The 16,396-nt window shown below is 45.3% G+C and overlaps 1 protein-coding gene across 21 annotated transcripts in view; it reads right to left on the bottom strand.

Annotated features, from left to right (window-relative positions):
- Positions 1 to 337: 337 nt before the first annotated feature.
- AFDN (afadin, adherens junction formation factor) overlaps positions 338 to 16,396 on the bottom strand; it is an 866,421-nt gene continuing 850,362 nt past the window's right edge. For 20 of the 21 annotated variants that reach the window (XM_063917611.1, XM_063917620.1, XM_063917622.1 and 17 more), the window contains 2 exons: positions 1,498 to 1,582; positions 338 to 1,417 (listed from right to left, as the gene is read on the bottom strand). In XM_063917611.1, the coding sequence (XP_063773681.1) occupies positions 1,264 to 1,417; positions 1,498 to 1,582 (239 nt within the window). In that variant the 3' untranslated portion in view covers positions 338 to 1,263. The remainder of the gene's footprint in view (positions 1,418 to 1,497; positions 1,583 to 16,396) is intronic. The other variant, XM_063917625.1, reaches the window with a different exon arrangement.

Raw genomic sequence — 16,396 nt, 5'->3', positions numbered from 1 at the left:
CTGAAGCACCCAATTGTCATTTCAATAAATGGGCTTGGAATCTTTTGTAAATGCTCACATATCTTTTTGTGTTGTGTGGGCTGGAATATTTTTACAACCATATAGAGGAGAATTGACCTATTTGTATTTGTTTTAAGACACAAAATAAAAGAACTAACAAACTCTGAAAATAAAAATAAAATAAAAAAAGACAAACTATAGTTTAAAAACACATTACTGTTTAATCAGCTGTGCTCTATGGAGGAAAGTATGTAATAAGAAACCACAAATGTTCAGAAATTCTATTAGTTAAAATACTAAATAAAAATGTAATCCTTTCATACATAAAATGGAGATCTACAAGCAATAATTTTAATTGCAAAAATCTGCAGCATGGATCAGTAATGTGATAATTCAATTTTAGCATACAGTGTATACCTACCCCCTCGGAATATGCTTTAATGAATATATGTCTAACTTAAGCTGGTATTAAAAAGGTTGTTTAATCCAATTTTATCAAACTCAGATTGTCAAAAGCAGCATTCAGCTGTAAAAGGAAGGGGACCATGCAACCCTTTATAAGGTTTAGTGTGGAAAAAATATCAACGAACATTTACTCCAATTTGTAAAAAAAAAAAAAAAAAATCGTCTAATTTAAGGGATTACAATAATCATCTGGGTGCACTTTATATAAAAAAAAGTTTTTTTTTTTTGCTATTACAAAGAACAGTCTTTTTAATGTATTTCTTGAAGACTTAATTTTACAGTTGTAACACAGAAATCAAACAGAGGAAAATTTTCCATTTACTGTGCCCTCCTCTTAACATGCTTTCATTATGTAGTGTTCAGCAAAGATGAAACTGTTAGTGAAGCACTATGACACATGACACAAAACCAAAAACATTCTGCATCAACTTGCAATCAAGTATTGTACATGGAGATTCAGAATGAAACAGCCGTCCACACAATTTATGTGGAACACCTTAAGAAGTCAGTGAGGTTTTTTTAATCACTTCTGAATTAACAAAAAAACAAAACGTAGTCATGTGATACATACAAATTGTACTTCAATCTTCCAAACTACAAGCCAGCTGGGAAGAGTCAGTATTCTTTCTATTGCAGCATCTTTATTTCTTAATTAACAGTCTCAGAATAAATGAATCATAAAATCGCTCTTTACAGAAAAATATATTTAGATATCTTCCGTTTTACACTTTTTACCAAATCCCCTTGATTAAAAACATTTTGTTTCTTACACTAGGATTTATAATGATGGCATCATCATCATTTTGTATTTAACTCGTTTTCCAGTTCCATTAGCTTTCGGGATGCTTTTACTTTGTTGGACACGTCTTGGCCCTGGGAAAATAGGCGTTGGCGTTCCTTAAAAGTCATGCTTTCCGGTGCTCCACCAGTTGTAGAAATATCCCCATCCTGACTGTATGAAACAAAGTACATTAGAAAATGAAAACATAAAACACACCCCAAAATACAGACCAGATGTAAAATTGTTTTTACCTTTTCAGTCTTTTGTCTCTCGGATCCCTATAAACTTCACTGTTTCCAACTATTGCACTTGTTGATCCAGTGTAACTATTTGCCCCTGGTAACGATAAAGAGAACAGAATATTTTACTTTCTACGACTAGTTTAGATTAGTTGTTCTATTTTCATTATATGATTATCTAGTTAGTTATGCATGCAAAAAATAAAAAAATAAGAGTTGGAATCTCACTGCCTTATTTTAAAGAAAGCACACAAAAAAAAAAGAATGGATATTACAAAACATTCAAGGGTTGGCATTCTTGTACAGTCATAGAAAATACAGTTGAAACCTCAATTACATTATATTTAATGCGAGTGACATTTATGAAAACTGCATGTTAAAGAAAGTGCTACTGAACTACTATAAAAAAATAAGATTTTACTCACCGGTAAATCTATTTCTCGTAGTCCGTAGTGGATGCTGACGACTCCGTAAGGACCATGGGAATAGACGGGCTCCGCAGGAGGCTGGGCACTCTAAAGAAAGATTTAGTACTACCTGGTGTGCACTGGCTCCTCCCTCTATGCCCCTCCTCCAGACCTCAGTTAAGGAAACTGTGCCCGGAAGAGCTGACATTACAAGGAAAGGATTTTGGAATCCAGGGTAAGACTCATACCAGCCACATATATAACACCGTATAACTCGTGATAAACTTACCCAGTTAACAGTATGAACAACAAACAAGCATCACTCAACTGATGCCACATAACATAACCCTTTAGTAAGCAATAACTATATACACGTATTGCAGAAAGTCCGCACTTGGGACGGGCGCCCAGCATCCACTATGGACTACGAGAAATAGATTTACCGGTGAGTAAAATCTTATTTTCTCTAACGTCCTAGTGGATGCTGGGGACTCCGTAAGGACCATGGGGATTATAACAAAGCTCCCAAACGGGCGGGAGAGTGCGGATGACTCTGCAGCACCGAATGGGCAAACTCAAGGTCCTCCTCAGCCAGGGTATCAAACTTGTAGAACTTTGCAAATGTGTTTGAACCCGACCAAGTAGCAGCTCGGCAAAGCTGTAATGCCGAGACCCCTCGGGCAGCCGCCCAAGAAGAGCCCACCTTTCTCGTGGAATGGGCTTTCACTGATTTTGGATGCGGCAACCCAGCCGCAGAATGAGCCTGCTGAATCGTGCCACCGATCCAGCGAGCAATAGTTTGCTTTGAAGCAGGAGCACCCAGCTTGTTGGATGCATACAGGACAAACAGCGAGTCAGTCTTCCTGACTCCAGCCGTTCTGGTCACATAAATCTTCATAGCCCGGACTACGTCAAGCAACTTAGAATCCTCCAAGCCACCAGTAGCCGCAGGCACCACAATAGGTTGGTTCAAATGAAAGGATGACACCACCGTTGGCAGAAATTGCGGACGAGTCCGCAATTCTGCCCTATCCATATGGAAAAACTAGATAGGGGCTTTTACATGACAAAGCCGCCAATTCTGACACACGCCTAGCCGAAGCTAAGGCCAACAGCATGACCACTTTCCACGTGAGATACTTTAGCTCCACGGTCTTAAGTGGCTCACACCAGTGGGATTTCAGGAAACTCAACACCACGTTAAGATCCCAAGGTGCCACTGGTGGCACAACAGGGGGCTGAATATGCAGCACTCCCTTAACAAACGTCTGAACCTCAGGCAGTGAAGCCAGTTCTTTTTGGAGAAAAATGGATAGGGCCGAAATCTGGACCTTTATGGACCCTAATTACAGGCCCATAGTCACTCCTGACTGTAGGAAGTGCAGGAATCGACCCAGCTGGAATTCCTCTGTAGGAGCCTTCCTGGCCTCACACCAAGCAACATATTTTCGCCATATACGGTGATAATGCTTTGCTGTCACATCCTTCCTAGCCTTTATCAGCGTAGGAATAACTTCATCCGGAATGCCTTTTTCCGCTAGGATCCGGCGTTCAACCGCCATGCCGTCAAACGCAGCAAGTCTTGGAACAGACAGGGCCCTTGTTGTAACAGGTCCTGTCTGAGAGGCAGAGGCCACGGGTCCTCTGTGAGCATTTCTTGCAATTCCGGGTACCAAGTCCTTCTTGGCCAATCCGGAACAATGAGTACTGTTCTCACTCCTCTTTTTCTTACAATTCTCAGCACCTTTGGTATGAGAGGAAGAGGAGGAAACACATAGACCGACTGGAACACCCACGGTGTTACTAGTGCGTCCACAGCTATCGCCTGAGGGTCCCCTGACCTGGCGCAATATCTTTTTAGCTTTTTGTTGAGGCGGGACGCCATCATGTCCACCTGTGGCAGTTCCCATCGATTTGCAATCTGCGTGAAGACTTCTTGATGAAGTCCCCACTCTCCCGGGTGGAGGTCGTGCCTGCTGAGGAAGTCTGCTTCCCAGTTGTCCACTCCCGGAATGAACACTGCTGACAGTGCTTGTACGTGATTCTCCGCCCAATGAAGAATCCTGGTGGCTTCTGCCATTGCCACCCTGCTTCTTGTTCCGCCCTGGCGGTTTACATGGGCCACTGCCGTGATGTTGTCTGACTGAATCAGCACTGGTTGGTTTTGAAGCAGAGGTTCCACTTGACTCAGGGCGTTGTATACGGCCCTTAGTTCCAGGATATTGATGTGCAGACAAGTCTCCTGACTTGACCACAGCCCCTGGAAGTTTCTGCCTTGAGTGAGTGCCCCCCATCCTCGGAGGCTTGCATCCGTGGTCACCAGGACCCAGTCCTGTATGCCGAACCTGCGGCCCTCGAGGAGGTGAGCACTTTGCAGCCACCACAGAAGAGACACCCTGGCCCTGGGGGAAAGGGTGATCAGCCGATGCATCTGAAGATGTGATCCGGACCACTTGTCCAACAGATCCCACTGAAAAATCCTCGCATGGAACCTGCCGAAGGGAATGGCTTCGTATGACGCCACCATCTTTCCCAGGACACGCGTGCAGTGATGCACCGATACCTGTTTTGGTTTTAGGAGGCCTCTGACCAGAGTCACGAGCTCCTGAGCCTTCTCCTCCGGGAGAAACACCCTTTTCTGGTTTGTGTCCAGAATCATGCCCAGGAAGGGCAGACGCGTCGTAGGAATCAGCTGCGACTTTGGAATATTCAGAATCCAGCCGTGCTGTTGTAACACTTCCTGAGAGAGTGTTACGCTGATCAGCAACCGCTCCCTGGACCTCGCCTTTATGAGGAGATCGTCCAAGTATGGGATAATCGTAACCCCTTGCTCCCGAAGGAGCACCATCATTTTGGTAAATATTCTCGGTGCCGTGGACAGGCCAAACGGCAACATCTGGAATTGGTAAAGACAGTCCTGTACCACAAACCTGAGGTACTCCTGATGAGGTGGATAAATGGGGACATGCAGGTAAGCATCCTTGATGTCCAGAGACACCATAAAATCCCCCTCTTCCAGGCTTGCAATGACCGCTCTGAGCGATTCCATTTTGAACTTGAATCTTTTCAGATAAATGTTCAGGGATTTTAAATTCAATATGGGTCTGACCGAACCGTCCGGTTTCGGTACCACAAACATTGTGGAATAGTATCCTCTTCCTTGTTGAAGGAGGGGAACCTTTACCACCATCTGCTGGAGATATAACTTGTGAATTGCCGCTAACACTACTTCCCTTTCTATGGGGGAAGCTGGCAGGGCCGATTTGAGGTAACGGTGAGGGGGCACCACTTCGAATTCCAGCTTGTATCCCTGAGACACAATCTGTATAGCCCAGGGATCCACCTGTGAGCGAACCCACTGGTGGCTGAAATTTCGGAGACGCGCCCCCACCGCTCCTGGCTCCTGTGGAGCCCCAGCGTCATGCGGTGGATTTAGTGGAAGCCGGGGAGGACTTCTGTTCCTGGGAACTAGCTGTGTTGTGCAGCTTCTTTCCTCTACCCCTGCCTCTGTCCAGAAAGGACGCACCTCTGACCTTCTTGCTTCTCTGTGATCGATAGGACTGCATTTGGTAATACGGTGCTTTCTTAGGCTGTGAGGGAATATATGGCAAAAAGTTTGACTTCCCAGCCGTAGCTGTGGAAACTAGGTCCGAGAGACCGTCCCCAAAAAATTCCTCACCCTTGTAAGTTAACACCTCCATGTGCTTTTTGGAGTCGGCATCACCTGTCCATTGCCGAGTCCACAGGACCCTTCTGGCAGAAATTGACATTGCATTTATTCTAGAGCCCAGTAGGCAAATGTCCCTCTGGGCATCCCTCATATATAGGACAGCGTCTTTTATATGCCCCAGGGTCAGTAAAATGGTATCCTTGTCTAAGGTATCAATTTCCTCAGACAGATTATCTGTCCATGCTGCTACAGCACTACACATCCAGGCCGACGCAATAGCCGGCCTCAGTATAGTACCTGAGTGTGCATAAACAGACTTCAGGATACTTTCCTGCTTCCTATCTTCAGGATCCTTTAGGAAGGCCGTATCCTGTGACGGCAGTGCCACCTTTTTAGATAAGCGTGTCAGAGCTTTATCTACCCTAGGGGAGGATTCCCAGCGCATCCTGTCCGTTGGCGGGAAAGGGTACGCCATAAGTAACCTTTTGGAAATCCGCACTTTCTTATCGGGGGAATCCCATGCTTTTTCACATAATTCATTTAACTCATGTGAAGGGGGAAAAGTCACCTCTTGCTTTTTCTCCCCAGACATATATACCCTTTTGTCAGGGACAGGGTTTTCCTCCGGTATGTGCAATACATCCTTCATTGCTATAATCATGTAGCGGATGGCTTTAGTCATTTTAGGCTGCAACTTTGCCTCATCGTCATCGACACTGGAGTCAGAATCCGTGTCGACATCTGTGTCAACCAACTGGGATAGTGGGCGCTTTTGAGACCCTGACGGCTTCTGAGCTGCAAAATCAGACACGGGTTGAGACCCTGACTGATTATCCAACCTTTTATGCAAGGAGCTTACATTATCATTTAACATCTTCCACATATCCATCCAATCAGGTGTCGGCGGCGACACCACAGTCACTTGCACTTGTTCTGCCTCCACGTAACCGTCCTCGTCAAACATGTCAACACAAACGTACCGACACACCGCACACACACAGGGAATGCTCTAATTGAGGACAGGACCCCACAAGGCCTTTTGGGGAGACAGAGAGAGAGTATGCCAGCACACACCCCAGCGCTATCCCAGGGATTACACAGTAACTTAGTGTTAACCCAGTAGCTGCTGTTTATGATAATTTTGTGCCTAAATGTATGTGCCCCCCTCTCGTTTTACCTTGATACTGCAGGGGAGAGCCTGGGGAGCTTCCTCTCAGCGGAGCTGTGAAGAGAAAATGGCGCTGGTTAGTGCTGAGGAAGGCCCCGCCCCCTCAGCGGCGGGCTTCAGTCCCGGGTCTGTGTAATAAAATGGCGGGGGCTTGTACATATATACAGTGCCCAGCTGTATATATGTGTCTTTTTGCCAAGAGGTGTCCTAATTGCTGCCCAGGGCGCCCCCCCCTGCACCCTACAGAGACCGGAGTGTGTGGGCGCAATGGCGCACAGCTGCAGTGCTGTGCGCTACCTCATGTGAAGACAGGAGTCTTCTGCCACCGATTTCGATGTCTTCTTGCTTCTGCCGGCTACTGACTTCTGGCTCTGCGAGGGGGACGGCGGCGCGGCTCCGGACGACAAGGTCAGGTCCTGTGTTCGATCCCTCTGGAGCTAATGGTGTCCAGTAGCCTAAGAAGCGCAACCTAGCCGCAGTTAGTAGGTTTGCTTCTCTCCCCTCAGTCCCACGTAGCAGAGAGTCTGTTGCCAGCAGAAGCTCTCTGAAAATAAAAAAAACCTAACTAAAATAATTTCTTATTAGCAAGCTCAGGAGAGCTCACTAAAAGCACCCAGCTCTGGCCGGGCACAAATTCTAACTGAGGTCTGGAGGAGGGGCATAGAGGGAGGAGCCAGTGCACACCAGGTAGTACTAAATCTTTCTTTAGAGTGCCCAGTCTCCTGCGGAGCCAGTCTATTCCCATGGTCCTTACGGAGTCCCCAGCATCCACTAGGACGTTAGAGAAAAGTATTTGCTAATGTTAGAGCTTGAATTGAGCATTGTGTGTTTCTAAGTGTGTTGCTTCAGTTTTAAAATCATGCACTGTTTTACCCCAAAAATTTGATGCAAATTCAAAAGTATCAATATTAGGTCAAACATATAGCAAAGTTCTTAATATTCTGATTTACAGTACTGCAATTTCTCAATGCACTAATTCTCTAATTATGTACGGTTTCTGGTATTTATTTTTATATACTACAGCCATAAGATATTAGAGAAGACATTATCAAGTAACAAAATAAAGCAGTAATTTTGCCAGTTTACAGAACAATGAAGACAGTATAATATGGTAGAAAGCAGTGTCCAAGTGGTCAGTGAATTTAGTCAAAACTACATATACTAAACTTGGAGAGAGAAAAAGTACCAACCAATCAGCTCCTGTCAGTTTTACAGACTGTGATGTCTATTTACTAAGCCTTGAAGAGAGAAAGTGGAGAGACATAAAGTAACAGACAATCAGTTACAGGCTGCGTTAGAAAAATGACAGGAGCTGGTTGGTTGGTACTTTATTTCTCTCTTCAAGGCTCAGTTCATAGACATAGGGGTATATGCAATTCCGGGCGAATTGCGGCACTTTTTCGCCCGTTTTTAAAGTCGACCGTCGAATTCCGGCAGGTGGGTGCCGGAATTCGACATATTCAATAAAAAACGAATTCGACAGTCCCGCTGTCGAAAAATGCCCGATTTGACGGATTTTGATTTTTTTAAAAATGTTTAAAAAAAGGTAAAAAACCCTAAAAAAATTGCGTGGGGTCCCCCCTCCTAAGCATAACCAGCCTCGGGCTCTTTGAGCCGGTCCTGGTTGCCAAAATACGGGGGGGAAAAAATGACAGGGGATCCCCCGTATTTTAACAACCAGCACCGGGCTCTGCGCCTGGTCCTGGTGCAAAAAATATGGGGGACAAAAAGAGTAGGGGGTCCCCTGTATTTTTTGTACCAGCACCGGGCTCCACTAGCTGGACAGATAATGCCACAGCCGGGGGTCACTTTTATACAGCGCCCTGCGGCCGTGGCATTAAATACCCAACTAGTCACCCCTGGCCGGGGTACCCTGGAGGAGTGGGGACCCCTTCAATCAAGGGGTCCCCCCCCAGCCACCCAAGGGCCAGGGGTGAAGCCCGAGGCTGTCCCCCCCATCCAAGGGCTGCGGATGGGGGCTGATAGCCTTGTTGAAAATGTAAGAATATTGTTTTTTGCAGAACTACAAGTCCCAGCAAGCCTCCCCCGCAAGCCGGTACTTGGAGAACCACAAGTACCAGCATGCGGGGGGAAAACGGGCCCGCTGGTACCTGTAGTTCTACTGCCAAAAAAAATACCCAAATAAAAACAGGACACAGACACCGTGAAAGTATAACTTTATTACATACATGCCGACACATATACTTACCTATGTTGACACGCCGACTCTGGCCTCGTCTCCAATGTCGACGTCCGGGGGAACCTGAAAATAAAATTATACTCACCTGATCCAGTATCCGGTTCTTTTATTGAAACTAATGGAGGGAGCTGTGCGATGCGCTGTCTGCCAGCTCAGACGCGCAAAGCCAATCAGGAGAGTGCCACGAAGTGGCGCTTCCTGATTGGCAGAAGGGACCTTCTGTGACAGGAGTCACGGGGGGTCTCTGCATTCGGGGAAAGGGGTCCCATGTGTAAACATGGGACCCCTTTCAGTCCGTCTGGTTCGGGTAAATGCGTTTTTTTGTTTTGCCAAGTACGTGGATTATAATAAAAGAACCGGATACTGGATCAGGTGAGTATAATTTTATTTTCAGGTTCCCCCGGACGTCGACATTGGAGACGAGGCCAGAGTCGGCGTGTCAACATAGGTAAGTATATGTGTCGGCATGTATGTAATAAAGTTATACTTTCACGGTGTCTGTGTCCTGTTTTTATTTGGGTATTTTTTTGGCAGTAGAACTACAGGTACCAGCGGGCTCGTTTCCCCCCGCATGCTGGTACTTGTAGTTCTCCAAGTACCGGCTTGCGGGGGAGGCTTGCTGGGACTTGTAGTTCTTCTGCAAAAAACAATATTCTTACATTTTCAACAAGGCTATCAGCCCCCCATCCACAGCCCTTGGATGGGGGGGGACAGCCTCGGGCTTCACCCCTGGCCCTTGGGTGGCTGGGGGGGGGGCCCCTTGATTGAAGGGGTCCCCACTCCTCCAGGGTACCCCAGCCAGGGGTGACTAGTTGGGTATTTAATGCTACGGCCGCAGGGCGCTGTATAAAAGTGACCCCCGGCTGTGGCATTATCTGTCCAGCTAGTGGAGCCCGGTGCTGGTACAAAAAATATGGGGGACCCCTACTCTTTTTGTCCCCCGTATTTTTTGCACCAGGACCAGGCGCAGAGCCCGGTGCTGGTTGTTAAAATACGGGGGATCAGCTGTCATTCCCCCCCCCCCCCCCCCCGTATTTTGGCAACCAGGACCGGCTCAAAGAGCCCGAGGCTGGTTATGCTTAGGAGGGGGGACCCCACGCATTTTCCCCCCCTGATTTTTACACCATTCCATTAAAAATAAAAAAATTTAAAAATATATAAATAATACTTGTGCCTCCTAAATAGACAAACCAAGTACCTAATCCCTTCTAATATAAATAGATATGCTATTACCAATAAAAAAAAACACAAAAAAAAACATGTTTTTACATTTTTTTATTAGATTCCGCCAGCAAAGTGTGGCGGATTGAAAATGACGAATTTACTGTCTAAAAGCACTGTTGTCGAATTTACAATCTTCAATTGAAAATACTTTTGTCGAAATGCCGCATTTGTACCATTGCAGAAATGTCGAATTTGACAAATGTCGAATTTCAAAAAGTCGAATTTGGAATGGCCGTTTTTTTGGCGAAAAGTACTGTATTGCATTGTCGAATTTTTTTTTTTGGGCGAAAATGTCCCGTTTTTAGACATTTTCGGGAATTCGACCGCAATTGCATATACCCCATAGTTGGTATTCTGACAAGATCCCGTGTGTGACTGTGGGGGTAATTCCAAGTTGATCGCAGCAGGAAATTTTTTAGCAGTTGGGCAAAACCATGTGTACTGCAGGGGAGGCAGATATAACATGTGCAGAGAGAGTTAGGTTTGGGTGTTATTTTGTTTCTGTGCAGGGTAAATACTGGCTGCTTTATTTTTACACTGCAATTTAGATTGCAGATTGAACACACCACACCAAAATCTAACTCTCTCTGCACATGTTATATTTGCCTCCCCTGCAGTGCACATGGTTTTGCCCAACTGCTAACCAAATTCCTGTTGCGATCAACTTGGAATTACCCCCTGTATTTCTTAATCTGCATACTAACTGCAACAATGCAGTGCCCACAGCTTTTTCCTTGTCAAGTTCCATTTTGCTTCATATACAAGATTCAGTAGTCTATGTGCTAAGCCTCAGTGAGAGATAAAGTGGATGAAGATAAAGTACCAGCTACAGTAACCATCTGGTACGTTACAGGCCATGTTTGAAAAATGACAGGTGCTGGTTAATTGGTACTTTATCTCCGCCCACTTAATTTCTCTCTCCAGGACTTGACGTCATGCCGCGGCCGGACTTGCAGCTCGTGGACAACAGTCCAAATTGATCTGCATGCATGGCCAACAGCAAGGGTCGTTAATGACCCACGGGACTGCGCATCGGTTGTCATCGACAGCATACACACTTGCCGAGAAGGTGAACAATGTTGCTCAGGAAGGGTGAAAATTAGCGACATTGATCATGTTCTCGGCAAGTGTGTATGCACCTTTAGTGTGGAGCTGTTTTTCATACCTCTATAGGCATACATGCAAGGGAAATAAATGATACGTATCATTATTTCCCTTGCATTTATGCCTACAGAGGTATGCAAAACAGCTCCACACATCTACGTGTATAATTCTTCTAGCATAGAATTTTATAAAAGGAAATGGGAGACAATGGTTCATTGTAAATGGCCTGTGCATTCGGCTTCCAAAAGAAAAAGGCGTGGCTTAAATTTGGGCTGTAGGTTTAGCCTCGATTGCCAAACAAATCTTTAAATGACTGATTGCATTAAAACAGGTTTATAAAAGGTTTTCCTAAAGGGGGGTACTCACGGAGCGATATTCTAAGCAATCTGACTAGATTGCTTAGAATATCAGTATGATCGCTCCATGTGTAGCCCCCTCGGCGATAGCGATGCACGGCCCCGCACATCGCTATCGCTGCTGCTAGATTGGCCTGCATGCAGGCCAATCTAGCGGGTCGCTCACTTCACCCGCTGGGTGAAATGAGCGGCCCCCCGTCTCCCCCCGCACGCTCAGCACAGATCGCGCTGTGCTGAGCGGCAGGAGAGATGTGTGCTGAGCGGTTCGCTCAGCACACATCTCTCCTGCATCGGCCCGTGGGTACTGGGCTTTACATAGGGGTCTATTTACTAAGCCCTGGCTGGAGTTAAAGTCCCAACCAACCAGCTCCTACCTAAGCACTTTTTTCAAAAACAGCCTGTGACATGACAGTTAGGAGTGGATTGTCTGGTACTTTATCTCCGTCCACTTTATCTCCATTCAAGGCTTAGCATATAGACCCCATTATTACAGCTTTATTAAACTAAAACAAAAAAACATTTTTTTCAGATGAGAGCCAATATCAACCTTTCCTTTAAAATAAAAACAAGATACAGTATACTCTCAAATATGTAAAAACTAAAAACATTACAGGTTAAGTGCACTATAACACTGGTTTTGGTTTGCTATTGCAGTGGGAATTTGCTGTTCTACAATTCAAAATGGAATAAGCAAACTAATGCCAAAAACCTCTCTCAAGAGTTATGGTAGACTTACTATGGTTAGCTCTGTTTCGCTAAGGTCCACAGTATCCACAGGCTATACATTGGATTGTAAGTGGCATTAGAGGATCGGCACCAGACGGTTAAAGCTTTTGGACTCCTAGGAAGCTCCGGTCCAGCCTCCTCATAACCCCACCCCCTGGCCCAGGAATTCAGTTTGTCACAAAGTTTAAGGAAGAAGCAGAAGTATATCGAGGAGGAAGAACTATTCAGGTGAGAAAAACATACACACACTTCCATGCCCGAGGAAAGGAAGTAATTTAGTAAGTGTAAAGCTTCTCAAATCAGGTGCGTTAGGGTGGGCTCCCTGTGGATACTGTGGACCTCGGAGAAACAGAGTTAACCATGGTAAGTCTGCCATAACTCTTGTATCGAGGTCCACAGTAGATCCACAGGATATACATTGGGATGTCCCAAAGCAGCATTTAAGTGAGGGAACATTCCTGATTAGACAGGAGAATCCCACATCCAAACACAGCATCCTGAGAGGCAAAGTATCAAAGGCATAATGTCTGAAAAACTTATTTATGGAACCTTACAGAGTTGAGGCACCACGGTAGGCTGCCCATGAAGGACCAACTGAACGGGTAGAATGGGCAGAGACATTATCTAGGATGGGGAGATTGGCTCAAGCATATGCTTCTGTGATAGCATCGGAAGCCATCTAGCCAATGTTTGCTTATTGGCAGGCCATCCTCCCTTGTAAAAGCCATATAATACAAAGAGAGTGACTGTTCTTCTGATGGCACTGGTCTGATCCACCTAGACCCTAAAAGTACGAACTACGTCCAATGTTGCATCTCCCACAGAAGGATCTGGCAAATGGAAGACCGGAACTATTATTTCTTCATTAAGATGGAATTTTGAGACCACCTTAGGCAGATATCTAGACTTGGTTCGGAGAACCACTCTGGATGCAATATCAGAAATGGAAAGCGACACAATAGTGTCCCTAGATCGGATACTCTTCTAGCTGAAACAATTGCCAGTAGAAAGAGAACTTTTCCTGTCAACCATTTGATGTCAACCTTTTTCAAAGGTTCAAATGGAGCGCCTTTAAGAGCCTTGAGGACTAATCCCAGGTCCCAAGGAGCAGTTGGAGGTACACATGGAGCTGAATGTGAAGCATTCCCTAGAAAAAGGTGTGAACATTGTAAAGATTTCCAATCTTCCTTTTGAACCATATGGTCAATGCTGACACTTGTACCTTCATGGAGGTTAGGTGGAGACCTTGGTTCATTCCAGCTTGAAGGAATGCTAAGACTCTTGAAACTCTGAAAAACCTTGGGTCATACTTTCTAATGGAACACTATTGAAAATAAGCATGCCATATTTGGTAATAGATGCGAGCGGAGTATGATTTCTTTGCTTTAAGAATCGTTTGAATTACCACCTGTGAAAAGCCTTTACCTTTTATGATGGATGTTTCAAGTGCCATGCTGTCAAAGACAACCGATCCAGATGTATGTACAGACAGGGACCCTGGATCAGTAGATCTGGTTGTTGAGGCAGTATGAATGGAGTGTCCACGGATAGCCTCTGCAAATTAGTGTACGAATTTTGTCTGGGCAACGCCAGAGCTATTAATATCACAACGCCCCCTTCCTGCTTGAATTTTCTAATCTCCCTGCGCAAGAGAGAGATTGGCAGGAATACATATGCCAACTGAAATTTCCATTTTACTGACAAAGCATACACGACACTTGGTTCGGGATCCCTTATTTGTGACCCGTATACCGGTACCTTGTTGTTCTGTCGTGAAGCCATAAGGTCCATTTCTGGCAGTCCACATTTGTTTACAAGAATCTAATAGACTTCTGGGTGCAGAGCCCATTCGCCTGCCTGAATATCCTGCCGGCTGAGGAAGTCTGCTTCACAGTTTAGTCCGGGTATGAATATTGCGGATATGGCCTGGTGATGAAGTTCTGCCCACTTTAATGTGCGACTTACTTCCTCCATTGCCATCCGAGTACGAGTGCCTCCTTGGTGGTTGAGGTACGCTACTGCAGTGGCATCGTTCGATTGAATCTGAATTGGTTTGCCCTGAAGCATTTCTTTGGCCTAGGTGAGAGCTATGTAGATGGCCCGAAGTTACAGGACATTGATTGGCAGACAACTTTCTTCCCTAGTCCAATGGCCTTGGAGAGAGAACTGTCCTGTTACGGCTCCCCAGCCTCTGAGGCTGGCATCGGTTGTCAGAAGCTCTCAGTCTGCAACCCAAAAGGGTCGACTTTTGTTTAAGTGGGACGTCTGTAGCCACCAGACTAATGACTGACGAACTTCCCGATGAAGTGTAGGTAGACTGTTATCCCCCTAGGTGTGTCATCCTTTGAGATGGAACTAGGGAGGACTTTGTCCCATTTATGAGCCAGTCGTGATCCTGTAGGCAGGTGAATTGCAGAGGAGGGTTTCCTGAGATTGTCCAGGATTAACAGGTCGTCTAAACAAGGGAAATTCCTTATTCCCTGACGACGTAAGTGAGCTGCCATCACCACCATAATTTTGGTAAACAACCTTGGAGCTGTGGTCAGCCCAAATGGTAGTGCCTGAAATTGAAAATGTTGCTGGAGGATTGCAAACCTGACATAACACTGATGGGAGAGTGCTATCTTAAATGTCTAGAGACACCATGAAATCACCCGGCTCTATTGCAAGGATAATGGTCCGTAATGTTTCCATATGGAATCGCAGCAGCCACCTGTATTTGTCCAGAAACCTTGAGATTGAAAATGGGCTTCTGTACAAGAAACAGGGTAGAATAGAACCCCAGACCTCGTTGTGCTGAGGGAACCAGTACTATCACTCCTGACTGTAGCAATGTCTGTATTGCCTCTTGTAGAGCCCTGGCCTTCATTACCACTGAAGGCGGGCTGGTACAACAGAACTGATGTGGAGGACGCTTCTTGAAGGAGGAGTAACCGTGAGACACCGCTTCTTGCACCCAGGCAGCTGTGGTGGACGGTTGTCCCACTTGTGTAATTTGAAGAAGTTGGCCTCCCACCCTGGGATCCCCCAGGTGGAGGTACACATCATTAGGCTGATGGCTTGTTTTCTGGTTTAGCAGTAGGGTGTCTGGTTGACCAAACCTGTTTGCCCTTATTCTTAACAGTTCTATTTGCCTGAGAATGTTTGACATAAGCTTTTCCCTTTGCATTACCTTGGGGGCGAAAGGACCGGAAAGCAGGGAATATAGGTTTAGATGTTGGTGTTCTTTTTAGAGTCTGGTCAGACTTTAGAATTTCATCCAATTTATATCTCAACCTAATATTTCTGACAAAGGGTAGGGATTCCATAACTTTCTTGGAATTCGTATCAGCCTTCCATGAACGTAACCATAATGCTCAGCAAGCTGCTACTAAAGAAGCTAAGACCCCCATATCTAGGGCTGCTTCTTCCTTATAAGCAGCTGCCTGTTTTATATTTGTTATATGGGATATTTGTATTCTTGTTCCTTGAACTGAGAGATAAATTTCCCAGGCTTTTGCTTCGGCTGTTACGGCTTTAGCCACCCATGTTGTGGCCATAGCTGGTCTTGAACTAGCCCCTGTTAAGGAGAACAAAGTCTTAAAATAGCCATCAATTTTTCTGTTGGTTACATCATTTAATGATGTTGAAAGCAGAGGTAATGTAGATTTGCGCACTAATCGAACAATGTGAGCATCTACTTTGGGAGAAACTTCCCTTTTTAAACAGACCACAGGTGGAAGGAGGATAGTAAAAGAGCAATTTTTATGGAAATTTAAACCATTTACTAGGTGTCAGCCTCCTGTATAATTTCCTTCAACTGATCTGAGTTAGGAAATGGTTTGTTTTTATGGGACGTTTGAAAACTGGAGCCTTAGGTATAAATTTACTAAAATGGGAGTACTATTTAAGATGGGATGTTGCCCCATAGCAACCAGATTCTACTTCTCATTTATCTAGCACCTTCTAGAAGAGAATACTTGGAATCTGATTGGTTACTATGGGCAACATCCAATCAAATAGAACTCCCATCTTAGTAAATTTACCCCTTAGACTTTTTCAGTATAGGTTCTTCAT

This window comes from Pseudophryne corroboree, chromosome 4 (assembly GCF_028390025.1).
Source record: "Pseudophryne corroboree isolate aPseCor3 chromosome 4, aPseCor3.hap2, whole genome shotgun sequence".
Classification (NCBI taxonomy): Eukaryota; Metazoa; Chordata; class Amphibia; order Anura; family Myobatrachidae; genus Pseudophryne; species Pseudophryne corroboree.
Note: the sequence above shows the minus strand (reverse complement) of the source record. Positions and strands in the feature narration are given on the sequence as shown.